The sequence below is a fragment of the Berghia stephanieae genome, chromosome 8 (genome assembly GCF_034508935.2).
Source record: "Berghia stephanieae isolate SIO BIC M18660-M18661 chromosome 8, UCSD_Bste_1.3, whole genome shotgun sequence".
NCBI lineage: Eukaryota > Metazoa > Mollusca > Gastropoda > Nudibranchia > Aeolidiidae > Berghia > Berghia stephanieae.
This window is the reverse complement of record NC_088367.1, coordinates 23,273,656-23,295,165: the sequence shown is the minus strand read 5'-3', so window position 1 is coordinate 23,295,165 and position 21,510 is coordinate 23,273,656. Positions and strand designations below refer to the sequence as shown.

Genomic DNA, 21,510 nt, shown 5'->3' with positions numbered 1-21,510 from the left:
TCAATGAAATGTAATGCTTGATAATCTAATTGTTATATCACTGCACGTTTTTTTTTTGTTGGTTTAAAAAAATATCGTTTCTCTTGTAATTAGAATTTTTAAATGAAAAAGAATTACTCTATAGATTGATTTTCTTCTTTTTTTTTTTCTTTTTGAGTTACGGGTCAGGAAATCAAAATGTTCAAAAATCTCTATTCACAGAGCCATAGCAATTCCTGTAACTCTTCACGCTTTGGAGGAAAAAAATAATGTTGACAGTCGAGTAACCCGCTTCACTGTACCCTTGGCAACAACGATAAACCGAGATGGCTCCAGCATTTTTATTGCTATATCCTGTGTGTTTATTGCCCAGTTGTCAGGGATAAGCTTGAATGCAGGACAAGTCGTCATCATATGGTAAGAATTAGTTTGAATTTGTATATAACAGAACATGAAGTGAGTAGAAAAGTGCCAGAAGGCAATAGAGAATAAACAATTTTTTTCCCGCGATGGGGCTTGAACCCACGAACTTACTGGTACAACTCCGTTGGGCTTGTGAATTTGTAACTGACTAATGGAAGGAAATGAAATATTGTTAGACAAGTAATAATGCAAATATAGACGATTAATAGGCATCTTGTTTTTAATATAATGTTCTCTAGTGGTATGACACTCGCCTTTTGGATCGATGGATCCGGCGCATATTTGAGTCCTTGGAAAAGGCTGCAAAATAAAAGCTCAAGGTTTCAATTTTTATTTTATTTTATAAATAGACTTTGGTCCATATAGCCAACTGGAAGAATAAAAGATCTATTGTACAGCGGATTGAGTTTATTAAATTAAGGAGCAGGCACTGATGTAAGATCAAGATCTGAAAAATATGTTTGAAAAAAAAACACACACCCAGACAAAAAAAATCTCATCTCCACAATCATTCTGCCTCGACTGGTGATCAATCCTCAAACTTCATAATTTGGGTTCAATAGATAGTTCGAAGATGACGTAATTCGGGTCTTTGTTATTGTTTTTTGCCATCCGCGTTTATGAGTAATGCTCACTGAACTGTATTAACCTGAATATAAACGTTCATGGATACACACAGTTTTGTGTTGGTCCGTTATACTTCCGGGTGGCAATGTTATGAGCTTCTTAGCCAAGCGCATACTATCTATAGGATTTAACAGTCTGATGTCACCTCCGCCCAGCAACCAGTAGCTTTTTTTTACATGGCATGTGATCAGAATGTATAAAAGTCAAAACATAATCCCATTTATATTGTTTTTCTCCTCTGGATACACTTTTATGCTCGTCGGAGAAGTATTTCATAAAGGCGTCCGCCATTGTTCCGATAGTTTAGAACCAGTTACTAAGTTACTATGCTTCATTAAGAGGGAAGTGACGTCACGGCTGTTGAAGCCTATCGAGTTCAAGATCATCCTATTCAAATGGTCTTGTATCTCATTATAGCTATTGAAGATCGCAAAGATCAAATTAAACAGTATGCTTCTTAGGACAGAGGTACCCTCTAATTCTTTGTTTCACAACAAATCTTTCAGAGTGACTGCACCCACGTTGTGGAATTCCATTTCTTGTAATACCAAGAATAGTGAAAATTTAGATAGATACCTTTAAAAAGAAATTCAAAACTGAATTTTATTTAGAAGAGCGTATTATGACAATTAATGTGCTTTATGTTTTAATATTAGGGTATGTGGTCTAGTGGTATGACACTCGCTTTCGGATCGGAAGGTCCTGGGTTCGAGCCTCGCGCTCGGCGCATAGTTCGAGTCCTTGGAAAAGGCTCTTTACTCACATTCTCTCACCGTACACAGGTGTAAAATGAGTACCTGGCCGTTAACAGCGTTGTCTTTGTCCGAAAAATTGTTATATCGCCTAACAGGCGTCATGTCCCGTCCTACATGTTAAATGTTGCTGTAACCAGGGACCCCTTGTAAAGCGATTTGAGCACATTTAGTGGATATTGCGCTATATAAAGCTCAATTAAAATTTTTTTTATAGATGTTATGGTTATGTGTATGTAAAGAGTTTGCGTATGTGGATGCGGAGAAGTATGTGGGTTTGAGTGCACGGGTGTATGTGAGTAGGCGTGGAGGGGTATGCTAGTTTATATAGTCTGGGTGATTGTATAGCGCCATAGAGCACTTGTCAGTGGATTAATGGGCGCTGTATAAGTAAATTATAGTATTATATTATATTTATTTACCGGACAGACATATTGAGGTGACACGATTTAATGCATATATTCTTCACAAGGGGAATTTCTATGGTGTAATGGTAGCACGTCTGACCGGTAATCGGGAGTTCTGAGGTTTGATCCTCAGTCCAAGTAGGCTGGGTTTGTTTGTTTTCTTTCTTTTGGAAGGGGGGGGGGAAGGGATTTTATTTCCTTGTATGTTTGTCTCTTGCCTTGAATGTCGTTTAGTATGGGGAATAACCGTAAATGCTCTATTATGATCTAATTTTAGATTTTATTGATGTAACAATGCACCTCTCGATTATAATTTCAATAACTTAGAACTTTACCACCCACCCCTCCTATTCATGCAATGCATTAAGGTAAAAAAAGTCACAACAACCATCAGCCGATATAATATACCAAAGCACAAAACTATGTGTAATCTTGAATTGTGTTCATGGTCTATTTGATATGATTTAGTGAAAACTAATCACCAAAACTGCAGTATAGAATGATAAAACAAGAGCTGAGAGACGTCAATCTCTTTCTTGCTATACACCATTAACCTTAAATGAGGTTTATGGTTTGCGGTTGTTCAGCAATTCTGGCGGGGAAAAAACAATCGTAACTTGCACACAAAATTATGTGTAACTTTTAATGTTTATTGTCTTTTAGAGAGAACAATTTTTTTTTGAAAAAACAATATCAAAGGGCCAATAAATGCCATCTTCATTCATGCGGCTATGTGGTCTATCTTGTGGTATGACACTCGCTTTCGGATCGGTAGGTCCTGGGTTCGAGCCTAGCTCGGCGCATAGTTGAGTCCTTGGAGAAGGCTCTTCACTCACATTCTCTCACCGTACTCAGGTGTAAAATGAGTACCTGGCCTTAATAGCGTTGTCTCTGTCTGAAAAAAAATGTAATATCGCCTAACAGGCGTCATGTACAATCCTACATGTTAAATGTTGCTGTTGGCCAAGGACCACTTATAAAGCGCTTTGAGCACGTTTAGTGGACACTGCGCTATATAAAAGCTCCATTATTATTATTATTCATTCACTTTTTTTTTACTATTTCTTATCTCATTCTCCAAACAGGACACTGATATCGTTCATCACAATGGCTATTCCATCCGTGCCCAGTGCCAGTGTTGTTGTTATTACCGTCATTCTCTCGTCTCTGGGGATTCCCACTAAACTTGTGGGGCTGTTGTTTGCCACAGAGTGGCTTCTGTAAGTGCAGGATAAAAGTACTTGCTGTTTTCATCATCGCCGTCGTCGTCATCATTACTGTCATCATTTTATCATCATAATCGTAATCATGAAAATAATCTTGATCATAATTGTCGCCAACAACAACAATAAACACGAAAACTACCACTACTACACCACCCTCAATGTCAGCAGCTGTGGCAGCAACATTACTAGTGTCAGTGAAATTCGTAGTAGTAGTAGTAGTAGTAGTAGTAGTAGTAGTAGTAGTAGTAGTAGTAGTAGTAGTAGTAGTGTTAGTGGTCGTGGTGGTGGTGGTGGTAATAGTAGTAGTAGTAGTAGTAGTAGTAGTAGTAGTAGTAGTAGTAGTAGTAGTAGTAGTAGTAGTAGTAGTAGTGAGTAGTGGAAGTAATAGTAATAGTAGTAGTAGTGGAAGTAATAGTAATAGTAGTAGTAGTAGTAGTAGTAGTAGTAGTAGTAGTAGTAGTAGTAGTAGTAGTAGTAGTAGCAGTAGTGGTAGTAGTAGTAGTAGTAGTAGTAGTAGTAGTAGTAGTAGTAGTAGTAGTAGTAGTAGTAGTAGTAGTAGTAGTAGTAGTAGTGCTCCGCCATACTCCCCGAGTAGGTATAGCACTCCACCTTTGATAATAATCTAATCCTCTTTATTTTTGTTTCCATTCTTTGCTTTCTTTCAGAGACCGCCTTCGTTCTATTGTCAATGGCGTTAGCCATGCTTATTGTGCCCTTGTTGTTGCACATCTTTGCCGGAACGCACTTCCACCCAAAGAGGAAAATGAAGACCATGAATCGTCAGATGAAGAACAGGTGGTATAACACAACATAGCCATGGAGTCGCCTTTTATAGTTATCAGGATGAAGATCTTTGAAAAAATTTCCAATAACTGTAGTTTAGCGTACAAAGGAATCGAACAGGTCATAGTTTGAAGAAGGATGCCCACCGCATCACAAGATAGGCTCACGAATGGAATCTCATGTGCATTCCATGTTAACTTGTCAACATTTAGCAAAATTCGGAATTAGAATTTCATGTCATTGGCACATATTCTATTCTTTAAAAAAATAAATAGGGCTGGGGATCAACATTGTTCCGCACAGCCAATGTTACATTTCTATCATTGAGCACAGAATTACTCGCAAATCTCAAAATTATAAAACTAGCTTTTTTATTTCAGGCTAAATCTATCAACCGTTGATTCAAATGTTTTTTTTAGAATATCTGCTAGGACGTTATCATGAGTTTTTTTGGCCTTTGGCTTTATCTTCTAGTTGTCCGCTCATAATGCTCAATCCTTAATTTGAGCTTGAAGAGTTAAGATACGAGTAGTATGCATTTCATGAAAATCGATGGTCTAGTTGTTTTTTAAAATAACATGGCCACGAAAAAGATGCTCTTTGTGACAGTTTATTGATATCTAAATTTATAGATAGTTCGAAGTTGACGTCAATCATGTCTTTGTTATTGTTTTTTGCCATCCGCGTTTATGAGTAATTCTCACTTAACTGTATAAACCAGACTATAAACGATCATGGTTACACAAGGTTTTGTGTGTTGGTCCGTTTTACTTCCGGATCGCAATGTTGTGAACTTCTTAGCCAAGCGCATACTATCTATACTATTTTTCAAAAAAATCGCCAGCCAAATGCCCGTGTCCGGGATTTCTTTTCTCATTGAGACAAAAGAAATAATTTGAGACAGAACGCTTTGGACAGAGGAGTCTAAAATAGATGAAGCGATGGCAGTCCAGTTGCGAGAATCATCGATGGTTTACTTAACTGCCACTTCGTGAAGTCTCAGGTTTGATAGTTTTTGCCAAGATGAGAATAATTGAACTCGATCGTGTTTTGAAGGACGAGTTTTCTGGACAATTTTTTAAATACGAGTTATTCTCGAGTACGCAGTTAATTGGTGAATAAAGTCGCCAACAGTTAATCGTAGCCTTTGGTCAATTATAGCCCGACACCAAGACCCATTGGGAGTTTTATTTTGACGTCTTTATTATTTGTGCAGCTCCTAGTAAGGAATTATTATTAGTACTGACGGATACAACAGACCCCATTTGTTGAACAATTGATTTACAACTCACGATTTGTTTTCTTTTATGGTTGTGGACATTTCTTTGACGTCATTTTTTGGTCAGTATCACACTATGAGTTTACAAAGGCTACGGTTTGATCAACGTCAATTTAAAAATGTGATTACCTGTCGGTGTAAATGTACTGTCAATATGTACTGTAAGCCATCATGATCAGATTGTCTGATATCATCGTTTGCTTGATTGTAATGGAAACCGGATAAAGGGAAACCGACAAATTGATGAATATTGATTCAGTTACATAAACAATGTCGAAAATCGGCTCAGAAAAATATGTGCTCTATTCAAACCGTTGACACAAAAGAGTCCTAAATTTATTATATCTTGAACACCGTACCAGTACCAATGCGGTTATGTAGTCTAGTGATATGACACTCGCTTCCGGTTAGGAAGATCCTGAGTTCGAGCCTCGCTCGGCGTGTAGTTGAGTCCAAGGAAAAGGCTTTTTACCCACATTCTCGCAACGTACTCAGCTGTAAAATGAGTACCTGGCCGTTGACAGTTTTGTATCTGTCGGAAAAAATATCGCCTAACAGGCGTTATGTCATTTTCTACATTTTACGTGTTGCTGTTGATCAGGGACCCTTTGTAAAGAGCATTGAGCACATTAGTGGATATTGCCCTATATAGAAGTTCAAGTTGAAACATGAAACTCAAGTATAGCTAAAGTAGAAAGTCTTCAGAGAGGACTCCCCCCCCCCCCCCCCCCTCTAACTCGACAGGTGTTTTGGTCCTTAACTACTTACTCTCTAAATGGGCTGGATCACACTTATGTCATGACTCCTTTGTGCCTTTCTGCTTTCCGGGGGGCTTGAACCCACGACCTTTTAATTTGGACCTTATTCTGGCATATTTTGTGTGTGCTCCTTTGCACTTCGCCATCGGGGCTGGTCAGTGTAGATTACCTGTCTGAAACTCATCATGAGCCTTCTTAATTCTTCTCTCTCTCTCTCTCTCTCTCTCTCTCTCTCTCTCTCTCTCTCTCTCTCTCTTCCTCTCCCTCTCTCTCTCTCTCTCTTTCTTTCTTTCTCTATCTCTCTCTCCTTCTCTCTCCCTGTCGTTTTCCTCTCTATCTCCCGCTTTCTCTCTTTCTCTCTCGCTCTCTCTCTCTCTCTCTCTCTCTTTCTTCCTCACCCTCTCTAGTTCTCTTTCTTTCTTTCTTTCTCTCTCTCTCTCTTTCTCTCTCTCTCTTTCTCTCTCTCTCTCCCTCTCTCTCTCTCTCTCTCTCTCTCTCATTCTCTGTCGAGGAAAAAAGATTAATAAGGGAAAGATATCCCGATCATTTTAGGTTTTAGGAGCATCACTCACGAATCTGCCAACTGCCTGAGACAATGTATCTAATGGTATGACAATCAAATATTTGAAGGACGAGCTTCCTGTCCAAATTTTTAAATGCCAGTCTTTCTAGGGTACGGCAGTGAACTTGTTATATTGAATATATTGTTATTATTACTATTATCTCTGGTTTTTTACTTATATCATTTTTCTTCTCTAGGTAATACCATATTGTTTTGTTGGTTTCATTTACCATTTTATATATCATTTCTTTTCTTTTTCATGCATGTTACCATCATATTTTGCATATTATTGGCGAAATCCTAAAAATACATAAACGTGAAACTTGAAACTCGTTATCATAAAAGGTTTTCTTTTTGCTTTTCTAAACAAATCCTTGACATTAGAAATGTTATAAATTGATTCCACTAAGTTCGACGGTGTACGTTTATAGTTTTACTTCGGATTCATGAAACCCATAAAGCTTGAGTTACTGTTGTGTTTGCACGGCGGTTAGGAGTTGCAATTTCGGTTGCTGGATGGACTAATCCTGACTAATCCCCTTGGTGTCAGGTTTACAAATAATACACTTCAGTAAGCAGAAAAATATGAGTTTTGTGAACGTATGCTCTATATTTAATATTAGATAAATACAATATAAATTATATCAATAAAAAGCTAAACAAATGCACTTTCATGTCATCTAAATATTAATTTTGTATCTATATCTTTAAAGGCAACAATCAATTTTGAAAAACACAAACATTTATCGCATAATATTTTGAAAATGAAACATTTGATAAAAATTCTGAAACTGCAATCATTTTACACATTTATTTTTCTATACAAAACATTGATTGTCTTAGAGGTAAAGTGAATAGTAAATATGTGAGAGACAATTTAAATAAGCATATACACATTCTTGGCTAGAAAGTTGAAGTGATAAAAACGTCGAAGAGCATAAGCGTGTTCACTCATCCGTGTGATAACATTTACTGGTAAAAAGGGAGTAAATGGGGGGGGGGGGGGGGGTTACGTCTATTGTATTCACTAAGCCTGCTTCTCTTTTAGGATCACAGAGTCACACCAGAGACTTCTTCTTCTTCTTCTTCTTCTTCCAGTGTCATTTCACGGGTTGAGGTCGACTTGAAATGACACGCCAATCTTCCCTGTTGACGGCTTGCTGACTGCATTCGGCTGCCGACAATCCTGTCCATGTCCTCACATCATCTATCCAAGTTCTTGCTGGCCTGCCTCTTCCTCTTTTCCCTTCAACTCTACCCTCGAAAATGTCCTTGTTGACAGTTTGATGGCGTCTTAGGTGTCCAAAATACCTTAGTTTTCTTGTTTTTATTACTTTCATTAGGGTCGGTCTGATATCAAGGATGTCACAGACTTCTTGATTTGTTTTCTTTTCTTTCCAACTGATTTTTCCAAGGCGACAGAAAGTCCACATTTCAAAGGCCTCAATTCTTTTCTCTATTTGTTTGTTCAAGATCCATGTTTCTGAGCCGTAGAGAAGTGCTGAGTGGACATAACATTTGAGTATTCTTATTCTCGTTTTCATCTGCGTTTGTTGCGAAGTTAAAATGTTATTCAGTTGGCTGAACCTCGACTTAGCTATAGCAATCCTGTTTTTCACTTCCAGCTCACTCTTTCCGTTGTTGGTCATTGTCTGTCCAAGATATTTAAAAGAATCTACTTGTTCGATGTTTTGATTATTAATTTGGACTTTTGCGATTTTTTCAGGCTTCTTTGACATGACCATTACCTTCGTCTTTTGAACATTCATCTCTAGACCCTTTGCTGTACTGTTCAGGTTTACTTGATTTGCAAGGATCTGTAGATTTGTCTCGTTCGATGCCAACAATACTGTATCATCTGCATATCTCAGATTATTTATCCTCCTACCTCCAATAACAATACCTGGAATGTGCTCGGTTTTACGGAAGATAAACTCTGTGTACAGGTTAAATAGATATAGAGAGAGGATACATCCTTGACGAACTCCTCTTTTAATTGGCGTGAAAGGTGACTGATCGCCCTGAATCCTGATGGCTGCTTTTTGACGCATCAAAAAGCAGCCACACCAGAGACATTGTGCATCAATTGAATACCCACTATCATCATATCAGAGAAAACACATTATATATTCTATACCATGTAGAGTCAATGAAAACAGAGACTATCCCTTTTGTATTGTATGAATTACGTCTATTGTATTCACTAAGCCTGCTTCTCTTTTAGGATCACAGAGTCACACTAGAGACATTGTGCATCAATTGAATACCCACTATCATCATATCAGAGAAAACACATTATATATTCTATACCATTTAGAGTCAATGAAAACAGAGACTATCCCTTTTGTATTGTATGAATTTAGAAAAAACAGAATTGGTATTACAAAGAACACTTTTAATTAGCAAACATTTCATTTTATATTTATCAGACGAACACAATGATGGATAAAGGTCTTGCGACCTAAATCAGTTATATTACAATACATCTAAATTTTAATGACATTATGTAATGAGCTGAATGATATTTTTTATCTGTTGCTTTCCGACATCTCGATCCACATATCCTACACAGTTCATTAATATTAGCCAAATGAAAGTACAAAGTGTGATGAAAACGTTAAGGTACAAAGAAAATTCAAAAGAGCATAAGCGTGTTCACTCATCCGTTTGATAACATTTTTAAAAAAGGAGTAAAACAACCACACATTTTGACATGCCATAATATAAGGTAGAATGTAGAGCATTAATACAAAATAATTTTTGAAGTGTGTTCATGGAATGAAAAGCAATTCATGACAGCCACAATATCTAGTCATTTTCAATATCTAAAATCAGTCTGTTTTAATCCTTTAAATTAAATAACATTTTGAAGAACATTCTATTTGTATCACAACCTGCTCATTGTACCATGTTCATGCCTTAATTCAATGTTTAAGTTGCTACAACGGCTTAGATTTTATCAAATTCAACAACGGACTTGGTCAATGTCAGACTTATGACAAAGATTGCAACATCTGGCTACAGAATTTTAACTTATGGTAAGGCACCTTAAATGCATTCATTCATTTCCAAATTCAAGTAAGGGATTGCTAGTCATCTTCGATAACGGATATTGTGATATTGTTTGTGATAAAATGACTCACAACAGACAACTTGTACTGGGTGAAATGAAATCTTGGTGAATACATTATGGAAGAAGTCCATCAGCCAATATAGGATATATAGCATTTTTTATTAATATATACATATTAATTTGAAGCACAACTCTGTTTCCTCACATTATCCTGAAATCTATTATGAAAAAAGCATAGGCTTTCTTTTTAAAAATCCACAGCCTTTGTTTACTGATTTACCTCCACAAAACTTAGTTGAGGCAAAAGAAGAGGTTCCAATCTAAATAAATGCAATTTCAGATTTTTATTAGAATCGTTTGTTTTTATGTGATTAATGAGTTAATCTAAATTATCATAAATTTATCAAAAATAAGCAATATTGCTTGCCTCCCATTTTTCAGGACAGTCCTTGTTTTTACTTTCCCAAAAAATACATCAGTGTGTAGGGCACAAAAAATACGCATACAACTGTATAATATAAATTTCATTATTTGCAATAGTTTGAAAGATATACGTGTTATAAAATGTGCAATAGTTTAAAGATATTGAAGATGAAGATTGAATCATATACTAGTCGATTGTCGTCACGTCCAATGAGCAGGCAGCGAGGGACCGTCCACATTTTTTGAATGGAAATCAACAGGGTGTATCAGAGGCAAGTATTCCTATGGTTCAAACCGAAATTCACGATTTCAGCACATATGAACCACTGTGTTTGACGGATAGCACAACTTGCTTGATATCCTATGGATAAGACATTAGTTCATTGCAAAGTACTTTCCGTCAGATTTAACAGACCCAGCAACTTTGTTATTGGTGAGTGGGCAGGGAACGGGGTGAGAACAAAACAAACACAACAAAACTACTAAATCAATAAAAACAAAATAAATAAAATATTCTTTATTTATTCCATAGGGGAAATTTGTCTCAAGGATATATTCCAGGGAATGACTAGAATAACCCAGGCGTCAGCCGCAGTGTAGCGCCGCAAATTGATCTAGGGCGAGGTGACTTACTCAAGGCCACACAGAGCAGCGGCGGGTGATCGAACTCGGTACCTTTCGGGTACACTACCACACTATCCCATTTAGGATCGGTGTCCGTTCCGTTTCTTGTGGGACGAGAGCTCAATTAATGGGAGTGATCTATATTCAGTTGTCAATCACGTGATTTGTTGCTGGTCAGCTGTAGCTGGAAGTAATAGTGTGATGTCAAAATACTTGTTCCAATCACCTTGTAAGTGTGAAATCAGTCATCCGGAGGACTGGATACATACCTTGTGCAACTGATCTTCGAGTTTCAGAGTAATTGCATCTTCTTTTCTAGCCTAAATGCTGGTCGTCAATAAAGTTGATCCATCCTCGCTCTTTTACGTCCCGTAGTCATAAGAATATGCCTAAACATCCTACTAGGTACTAAATTAGTTATACTCTCTTCTAACTCAATATGAAACCTATCAAGTTCAAGAAGTTTGGAACCGGAAGAGAGGAAGGTGTGACGTCATGAATTCTGCTTCTCATTGGATATATTGTTCAATAAATGTAACACTTCGCTTTTTAATGAAAGTTGAAAACATACCCGCGGGCCTACCTGAATAAAATGACCTATTGTGATATGACATATTTCGAAAACTATGAAGACTTTTTATTTAAGTGATGCTAAGCTACTAGAAGCTGTAGACTGTAATAATTAATTTAAAAATAATGAATATAACAACTTCAAAAAAAAAAGAAGGAACAAAATATCAAACATGGAATGTTTCGGGCTCAAATCCCTTCGACCAACTACAAAAAATAATAAACACTTTTTGTTTAGAGTTTTTGAGCACATTTTGCAACATGACCAGTGAGCTTTCATTAAATTTACAACAGGAAAGAAAAGACTTGACGACACATCTTCTGATTTTCTGGTTCAAGAAACATTGTGTATGTAGCAAGTCCTTCTGAGGACCAATAATGAATATGTTACATAGCAAATCATCTCATTCACTCACTCTCATTCTATCCCATGACCGGTTGGTCGTCCGGGGGACTCTCGGGATGCAGACTTCACGATTCGCAACCATAGAGGAGTACAGACAGTACTAAATAGTTTAAGCTTTGTCTTGCTTTTCCAGATTCTATTTAGTCTTGCCATTGCTGCAGTAGCCATGCCCAGTCTAGCTTTTATTTCCGACGTGCTTGTTCCGTCATCAGTGAGCAGCACTCCAAGGTATTTGAAAGATGTTACCTCTTGAAGAGTTTCACCATTCACGACAATGTGTGTTCTAGTATCGTCTTGTCTGTTCACTAGGATTTGGGATTTGGAAGTGCCATATCTTGATGCCGCTTGGTGTAAATAGTCAGTAAGTTCTTGCAACTCTTGTTCACTGTGGGCAATAAGGTCTATATCATCTGCAAACAGCAGGTTGCATAATTGTCTGCCATCTATAGAGACTGAAGGTTGGTGATACTGTAATGCTTCTTGCATTACCTATTCACGATATATATTGAATAAGGTAGGGGACAGTATGCAGCCCTGTCTGACACCAACAGAGGTTTTAAAAAAGTGTCCCAGTTGGTTATCACACAAGACAGCACTAGAAGCTTGTTCATACAAAGCTTCCATTGTTTGTCAAATCATCCGGTAGCATAACTATTTTATTAGTGTATAGGCAAATTCTAAGGATTACGAGCGTAAAAGAGCGAGGATGGAAGATCTTTATTGACGATCAGCTTATATCACTCTGCAACCAGAAGATCATTTACACAAGGTATGTTGTATTCAGTTCCCCGGAAGAGTGGTTATACACTTTCAATGGGACAGGAACCAGTTGTTTTTTAACAACACCCTTTTCTTCTTTATTAAGTTTCTAATGGTCGATCTTGGTAGACAAGTGAATGTCATTTAACGTAATGGGAGGGCTCATTTTGCCTGAGTTCGCATACCAAAATCACTAATAATGTGTTTTGATTTTGCATCGGAGTTGTTGGTCGACTTAGTACTAACCCACGCCGGAGACTGACTCCGACGACCCGGCACTGCCGTCCTCTGCCGTCTTCCGGATAAAGACATACCCATACCAAGAACCCGACGTCTTCTGCCGTTTTTTTTTTTCAAGCTATGATAATAATAATAATAATAATAATAATAATAATAATAATAATAATAATAATAATAATAATAATAATAATAATAATAATAATAATAATAATAATAATAATAATAATAATAGACAAGGTTGTATTCTGTCACCAAACATGCACTGAACAAATTATGAGAGAAGCAGCTGCTGAAAATCTGGAATCAAAATAGGAGGTCGGAATATATCAAATCTCATATATAACACCTCGATCCTTACTAACAACCACTTAGAGGCAACATCATTCAGGTGAGCTTAAAGCTCTCACACTAAATGCCAAAAAGACAAAGTACATTCAAATCGGAGAAGTTAAAAATCAAGCCGTACTCATTAAAAACGAAAAGATTGAAGGTGCTTCTCAATTTAGATGTTTGGGATCGACTTAAACGCAAAATGGCAACTACTCGAAGGATATAAACAACCGAATTGCAACTACGAATAACAGAATGACCTCTCGAAACAATATCTGGAAAGGACAAAATTTGAAAATAAAATTAGTAAAAGTATTGGTGTGGACAGTGATGACCTACGGCGCAGAAGGATGGACCCTTAAGAACAAAGACGTATATTCGTATAAACTCTGCTGAAAGATGATGAGGGTAAGCTGGATGGAAAGAATAACGAATAACAGCACAATTGAAGATCTGGAGGCCATGTCAGAACTACTAAATGTCATCAAAAGGAGGAACATATGCCGAAACCGATGCATCCTAATGAAAGATATGGTACAGGGGAAAATGGAGGGCAAACGAGGAAGAGGAAGACCAAGGTCCAGTTATATAGCAATAACTATCCCGCACAAATCTTTGGGCCTCTTTTTCGCTCACGAAATGCCCAAATTCGCGACGAACTATGGGACGAAGCCGTTTCGTATATGCTATTTTAAAAAATTAATTACGACGCTGTTTATCGATGAATATGACTGAAAGTTGGCACACAGTTAGAAAAAAGGTCATTTTAGATTATGTCAAGCGACAAAACTCGTGCGATTACAAAAAGACCGTTAAAAATAGATTTTTACTCTTTGGAGTAAAATATTTCTAAAACTACCGGCGTGTAGGTTTGTCGCTGACAAGGTAATACATGAACATTTCTTCTTTTTGGTTGTAAAATTTCATATGAATATGACGAGTACTTTTCCCGTATTTTACAAAACACCATCCTAATTTGCTCTTCATTCGTAAAAGACAAAGCCATTTTGCCCCCTACAGCCCGAATCACAAGTTCAAAACGATTTGGCACCAAGCTGAGCGGTGAGCGGGTCGTGGCAAAGCGCTTTCTGATTGGTTGACCTCGTTTTAAAGTTCACGACTAGTCAAAATGTCTGCGCGGTCTCACTGGCAGAGGGGTGTTTATCGCCTGCCATTGCGTTTGGGTTCAATAAACAGCTGATAATTTGATTGTTTAATTTACAAGAATTTAAGAAATTATAATGTTAAAAGTTTTCGATTGCAATATGATCTACAATTTCAGCATGCGTTTAATTATTGTGTTCCAAGCCACGTTCCATCAGTAACCTTTGTCCCCTTGTCCAATTTCTCTTTTCCTTCTATATTTCTTTCGTTTATATACGCAATCTCCCCCTCCTCTCTCTCTCTCTCTCTCTCTCTCTCTCTCTCTCTCTCTCTCTCTCTCTCTCTCTCTCTCTCTCTCTCTCTCTCTCTATGTGTTATACACTCATTTCTTTATATATTTCTCTGTGTGTGTTATACTAATCTCTCTCTCTCTCTCTCTCTCTCTCTCTCTCTCTCTCTCTCTCTCTCTCTCTCTCTCTCTCTCTCTGTGTGTGTGTGTGTGTTATACCATCCAGCTCTAAAATTGTATAAGTTAGAACTCTTCTAATGTTTCCATCATATTCTCTATCAAATTTGCCAAAAAATTGCCAAATTTCAATCTTGTAATCCACTTATTACTCAAGATACAACCAAAGGTCGAGAAAAATGCCGAAAAAGCGTCCCATATTTTCGCGTTTTTTTCCTCTTTGCGGGTCATCCAAAAGAAATGACACCTTTGAAACTGCATAACTTGTTTAATTATGAATGGATTTTCAAAATTCAAAAACATTCTTACTCAGTGGAGATAGGGCTTTGATTTCAGACAAAAATGTTCCTCAAAAACAGAAAAAAACATTTTTCATAGTCATTGCTAATTTATATAAAATATCCTAGAGTGGACAGATATGAATGGAAGAGAGATGTTTAATGCCGTTAACAGACAGGAGGAATGGGCAGATATTTGTCATCGCAGAGTGCGGGCAGCCAACGTCAATGAGGTAAGTTCTTTTTTATTCTCATGTGTCAGGAACGATCCAATTAATTCGCATTCGGCTCTGTCATATTATGCTCCCATGGTGAGGTCGAATTGACCTCTTTTCTTTGTCCAAGCAATTTCATATGAAACAGGAATGACTTTCTTTCGTGCTTGATAGTAGAGTCGCCTTCTAGTGAAAAAAAAAAGTTAAAAAAAAAAAAAACTCGAGTTGTTTCATATTCGTGTAAAAGTTGTTTTTTTTTCCTTCACAGTTGGTAAGATTGATATCATTGAAAGACATTTGGTCGATTGTAATTCCAATTCGACCACTTGAAGGCCAACCAGAGGTCACTAAGGCTCAGATGAGGTCAACTTCATTTAACAATTAATGACTCGTAAATTATCGTTATTTTATAACATCTTTAAGAACACACAAATTTTATTATATGTTAAACAAGTCACATTCATGGACACTTTTGTTAATATTCCAATCGATTTGTACGAGTTATTTCCCTTGAATTGATTTTTAGATGAATTAAAATGTTCCTCTTTTTAAAATAACATGCTAACCGTCCTTTATTTTATATTACTCAAATAATGAAGTTTATTCTTTTGGATGTCAGCAACAAGCGTATAAAGTTACAAGCAAATCAAACAATATTTTATTGAGTTATCGCCCATTATAGTAGAGTTACTGCATCGTGCATAGACTCGAGTTGTTTCAGCTTCCGTGTGTAAGTTTATTTTTCTTCAAATTTGGTACGATTGATATCTTCGGAAAAAAAATTGTCCAATTGGAATTTCAATTCGACTTCATCCATAGGTCAATCAATTTCAAGGTCAGCTATACATTTAATTATTTGCAACTTATCGACGATATCTTATTACATTTTTACGAACATAAAAAGCTTAATTATATTTTAAACAAGTCACATGTCCACTTTTGTTCATATACCCTTCGTAAACATCTGCTATGTCCAGCTGTATAGAATTTAACAATTAAGAAACGCTAAATTTTGAGTGTAGAAACAGCTGTTTAAGAGGATGTTTAGAATATTAAACATAACGCAAGCTCTTTAAATAGTCGAGCAATCTAAAGATTATATATATATATATATATATATATATATATATATATATATATATATACAGTTACATGTCCACTACGTATTTTTTGCCGAAACTGTCGTTTCTACCGTCTTCTGACGAAATAGAAGACATAGAAACAATTATTTCGGCAAAAAAAAAATACTTGACAGATCTTATTTATTCTCAGTTTCTATAACCAACATTTTCGAGCACTCTCGTACCTACACGTACCAACCAAAAGTCATATAATATAAATTGGGTCACTCACTTATATGTGGCCGAAGCACATGTTTCTGTGGTTTCCATCCACGTCGTCAGTCGGCATATTGTCCGTAGAATGATTTTTTTTTTTCCTTTGGGATCAATGTTGATATTCTTGCATCCTTACTTCCGTTGTGTTGTTGGTTTAGTAGTGATAAGTGTTGATAATAATAATAATAATAATAATAATAATAATAATAATAATAATAATAATAATAATAATAATAATAATAATAATAATAATAATAATAATAATAATAATAATAATAATAATAATAATAATAATAATAATAATAATAATAATAATAATAATAATAATAATAATAATAATAATAATAATACCTTATTGCATCCCAAAAAGGAAATTTTTTGTACAGACGTGTTATAATTTACATAATAAGATAAAAATACAATGGAAATAGGATGTATATATGAAAAAGGAGTAGCTCCATAACCAGAGCTGCGCTTTATAATATGAATAATTTCAACACTGTAAAATAGTCAAAACTGTCACTATAAATTAAAAATTGAAAAGATTGCAAAACAAATAAATTAATAATTTAATATTTACATTTTTTGAAAGTAAAAATGCGAAATAATTATATAAAATGATTATTGCTTGTTGTTATAAAGCCTAATACTGGACGGCAGAAAAGATTTTCGGTGTCTCTCTGTTTTCGTTGAAATAGAGAAAGGGGGACCACTTCTTTCTGACATAATAACTGATGGTCTTAGTGGATGATACTGGTCATTTAATATTTTAGTTATTTTATTTATACAAAATTTCTCGTATAAAAGATCTACATCGTCAACATCATTTATATAGCGTTTAATAGATTTTTTTAATATTTGAATTTATTTTGTTCCTATCCACTGCTAAGCAATTGCCTCCCCAAGCTGTTATACAAAATGACAAAACACTTTCGATTACTGCTCTATAAAATAATGTGCAGAGGGTTTTATCTATTCTAAACTGAGAGAGTTTTGATAAAAAATATGTACGTCTGCACATCTTATGCCTAATTATTTTCAAGTGTTCATCCCACTTGAGCCTGTCATCAATTGTTACACCAAGGTATTTGTAGTGAGGAACTCGCTGGACGAATTGGTCCTTTAATTTTAACGGTTCTATCGGTTCCTTCACTCTCCTAAAGTCAATCACTAGCTCCTTTGTCTTGCTTATGTTAAGCTCTAGGTGGTGGGCATCACACCAAGACACAAATCTATCAATTTCTTGCCTATAAGCCACTTCGTTGCCATTTGTTATGAGGCCTTGAAGAGCGGTGTCATCTGCAAACTTTATCAAAGGTACACTCAGGTTTTGACTTCTACAGTCATTCGTGTATATTGTGAATAATACAGGGGACAATACACAACCTTGAGGAGCACCAGTATTTGTAGTAATACAGGAAGATATGTTTTGTCCTAATTGAACATATTGTGCTCTCTCCGTAAGAAATTCGGGCACCCGAGCAATTATATACTTGTTTAGATTCAGACTAGTCAATTTTTGAACAACCAACTGAGGTTGCATTGTATTGAACGCTGAAGAAAAATCTGCGAAAAGCAATCTGCAATAGCTCTTAGCGTGATCTAGATGCCTGTAGATGTTGTTTGTAAACAGCAAAATGGCAGCCTCTACGCCACGTCCTGGTTTGTAAGCAAATTGATGACTATCACTCAATGGCATAAACTGGTTCCTAATTTTAAGAAGAACAAGTTTTTCTAAAGATTTTATGACTATTGAAGTCAGTGCAACAGGTCTGAGATCGTTCATAGATTCAAGTTTTTCTTTTTTTGGAACAGGAATAATTTTGGAAGTTTTCCAAATTTCAGGGATCGAAACGCATTGGAGGGACCAGTTAAAAATATGTGTATAAATGGGGGACAGTTGATGGGCACATTCTTTTAATAATTTTCCTTTCAATCCATCCGGCCCAGCAGCCTTCCTCTCGTTTAGTTTCGAAAATACGAATCTCGTTTCTTCTTCACTGACCTCAATAGTCATTTCATCTTCCAAAGCCCTGTCTAATTTATGTTTTTCATTTTCAATATCAAATTTGTTTGCTGTGTCAAAACGTGAATAAAATTTATTTAGAGTTTCAATTTCGATATCTTCAGATATAATCGTGGGCTTTGGATTATAGTTAACAGCAGTTTTAAGCCCCCGCCACGTGTCTCGTATATCCCCAGAAGAAAAGCATTTTTCAATTTTATTTTTGTACTTGTCTCTACAACTGGATATTACTCTCTTTATCTCTTTTTGTTTTGTTTTCAGATCTTTTTTATTTCTACTAGTAAAGAGAGTTTTCTTTTGGTTCAATAAAAGTTTTAGATCTTTTGTTATCCAAGGCTTGTTGTTAGGATAATATTTTATTTCTTTTTTACAAGACACGAGCTGTTCACAGAATGTTAAATACTCACTCACACAGTCATTCAGCTCATCCACACTATCACATGATTCGATAAAAACATTCCAGTCAGTGCATTCAAAACAACCACGCAAATCTTCACACACACTTCCGTTCCAGATCTGTACACTTTTCTTTACTGGTTTTACACGTTTAAAAACAGGGCGGTAGGTGGGGAGTAGCAAGAGCATGCAGTGGTCAGGTAAACCTAATGGGGCACGGGGTAAACATTTGTAACTATTTTTAATATTACATAGGAATAAATCTAATGTTTTTTTGTCCCTTGTCTCGCAGTCCACGTATTGATGAAGTCCCGGGAGAATGAAATCTTTACATTGGTTAAAATCACCAGTGACCATCAATACGGCATTGGGCGACTTAATTTGAATGTCCTGTATTTCTTTCTTCAAAATATTTTTCGCTGTGTTGTTGTCTGATGATGGTGGAATGTTGACGTTGATGATTATGACATGAGTAAATTCCCGGGGTAGATAATAAGGTCGTGACGAAACAGTAATAAATTCAATATAATGGTCACAATACATTTTCTTTATATGGCAGTTATTGGGGTGGCACCATTTGTTGTTAATATATGTGCACACCCCACCCCCAGTTCGTTTATTTACATTAGCCGATCTCCTCGAAACAGTGAATATTGTTCAATATCAAAACATGATGATGGTATGTGAGGAGAGAGCCAAGTCCCTGTTAACGCTATTATGGAGGCTTGACGATAGTCATTATTGTAACGAAACAGTGAAAACAGTTCATCAATTTTGTTCTTCAGTGATCTTACATTACCTGTCACTACACAGGGTACACGGTTGTTGGGTAGAGGTAGATGCTAGTTCTAATGATAGTGGTAAAAAAGCAATACCCAGCAATATATATATATATATATATATATATATATATATATATATATATATATATATATATATATATATAATAGACCTTAATTGTCCATAAATATGGCAATTTGTCATTTAGTTACACGTGTTATAACGTTAAATAAAAACTGTAACATTGAACAGATATTTCACTCCTACTTATTCTCTCTCTCTCTCTCTCTCTCTCTCTCTCTCTCTCTCTCTCTCTCTCTCTCGCTCTCTGTCTCTCTCTCTCTCTCTCTCTCTCTCTCTATATATATATATATATATATATATATATATATATATACATATCATTAATTGAAATATTACATTCTTAAAGTGTAATCTAAAGTGGTTTGAGTTTATCACCCCTCGGCCAGTTACAAATGTCATTGGGTTCATTCAATTCAACTGTCTGCTCCGTTATGTTTTAGGTTTGAAGTTGCACTTGTACCAACTTTACTTAATACAAAAACAATTCTGTTGGAAAGTGTGTGAAATATCTTGAAATAATTAATTATAATAATAAAATTACCACATTGAGTGAATCTTACTGGAATATAATAGAAAATGACTGTAAGTTATGTGAATTACACTATTTGCTTTTTAAACGAAACGAAAATTTAAGCAGTAAATATGGCTCTAAGAGAAAAACAGTACATACAAAATCTTGACATTTCGGTCTTAGACCTTCTTTAAGCGACACGACAAAACATACAGATAATGATTGTGTGTGGTTATATAATCCTGTGACATCACATTCGCTCTCGGGTCGGAATGTCTTTTGCTCAAATCCCGCTCTGAGCGACGAATAGTTGAGTCCTTGGAAAAGGCTCTTTACCCATATTCTCTCTTAGCACCCAGGTGTTAAATGAGTACCTCTGCCGTTATAAGCGTTGTCTTTGTCAGAAAAATTGTAATATCGCCTAACAGGCGTCATGTCCCGTCCTACATGTTAAATGTTGCTGGGACCCCTTGTAAAGCGCTTTGAGCACATTTAGTGGATATTGCGCTATATAAAGCTCAATTTTTAAAATTTTTCTTTGTCAGAAAAAAGTTATAACATCGCCTAGCAGGCGTCGTGTTTCGTCGTCCATATTAAGTGCTGCTTTTGGCTAGAGATACCTTGTAAATTTCTTTGAGCACGCTTAGTTGATATAGCACTATAAAAATACTCAATGTTATTTAGTTATTTAGTTCTACCCCAATCTGCATGTTGTGTCTGTAACAAGACGAAAGACAAACACAGAAATGTCATATATGTGTGTATAGTTTCATATTAAGAGGCATTTTACTACTTATACTTTATTTTACGGGCTCACACAGACATTTTTAGCTTTAAAGAAATTAAGCTTTTATATGGAGCAATATCCACTAAACGTGTTCAAAGCGCTCAAAGAGCGTTACAAGAGGTCCATTGTCAACAACAACGTTTAACATTTATGACGGGACATGACGCCTGTTAGGCGATATTACATTTTTTTCGGCCATAGACAACGCTGCTAACCGTCAGGTACTCATTTCACACCTGAGTACGGTGAGACAATCTGAGTAAAGAGCCTTCTCCAAGGACTCAACTATGCGCCGAGCGAGGCTC

The 21,510-nt window shown here is 36.1% G+C and overlaps 3 protein-coding genes across 6 annotated transcripts in view; 2 read left to right on the top strand and 1 right to left on the bottom strand.

Moving 5' to 3' along the window:
• The window catches only part of LOC144978393 (excitatory amino acid transporter 2-like), a 70,541-nt gene extending 63,401 nt beyond the window's left edge, over window positions 1-7,140 (top strand). For all 3 annotated transcript variants that reach the window (XM_078924359.1, XM_078924358.1, XM_078924357.1), the window contains exons 11-13: window positions 202-396; window positions 3,274-3,408; window positions 4,080-7,140. In XM_078924359.1, coding sequence (XP_078780485.1) covers window positions 202-396; window positions 3,274-3,408; window positions 4,080-4,218 — 469 coding nt within the window. In that variant the 3' untranslated portion in view covers window positions 4,219-7,140. The remainder of the gene's footprint in view (window positions 1-201; window positions 397-3,273; window positions 3,409-4,079) is intronic.
• Window positions 7,141-11,067: 3,927 nt separating this feature from the next.
• Window positions 11,068-12,378, bottom strand: LOC144978957 (uncharacterized). Its single transcript, XM_078925576.1, has 2 exons — window positions 12,043-12,378; window positions 11,068-11,100 (listed from the first exon to the last, which is right to left on the bottom strand). Exons 1-2 carry the CDS (start codon window positions 12,376-12,378, stop codon window positions 11,068-11,070), a joined length of 369 nt encoding a protein of 122 aa, XP_078781702.1.
• Window positions 12,379-13,045: 667 nt separating this feature from the next.
• Window positions 13,046-21,510, top strand: part of LOC144978392 (excitatory amino acid transporter 2-like) — a 41,543-nt gene continuing 33,078 nt past the window's right edge. For both annotated transcript variants that reach the window (XM_078924355.1, XM_078924353.1), the window contains exon 1: window positions 13,046-15,302. In XM_078924355.1, coding sequence (XP_078780481.1) covers window positions 15,210-15,302 — 93 coding nt within the window. In that variant the 5' untranslated portion in view covers window positions 13,046-15,209. The remainder of the gene's footprint in view (window positions 15,303-21,510) is intronic.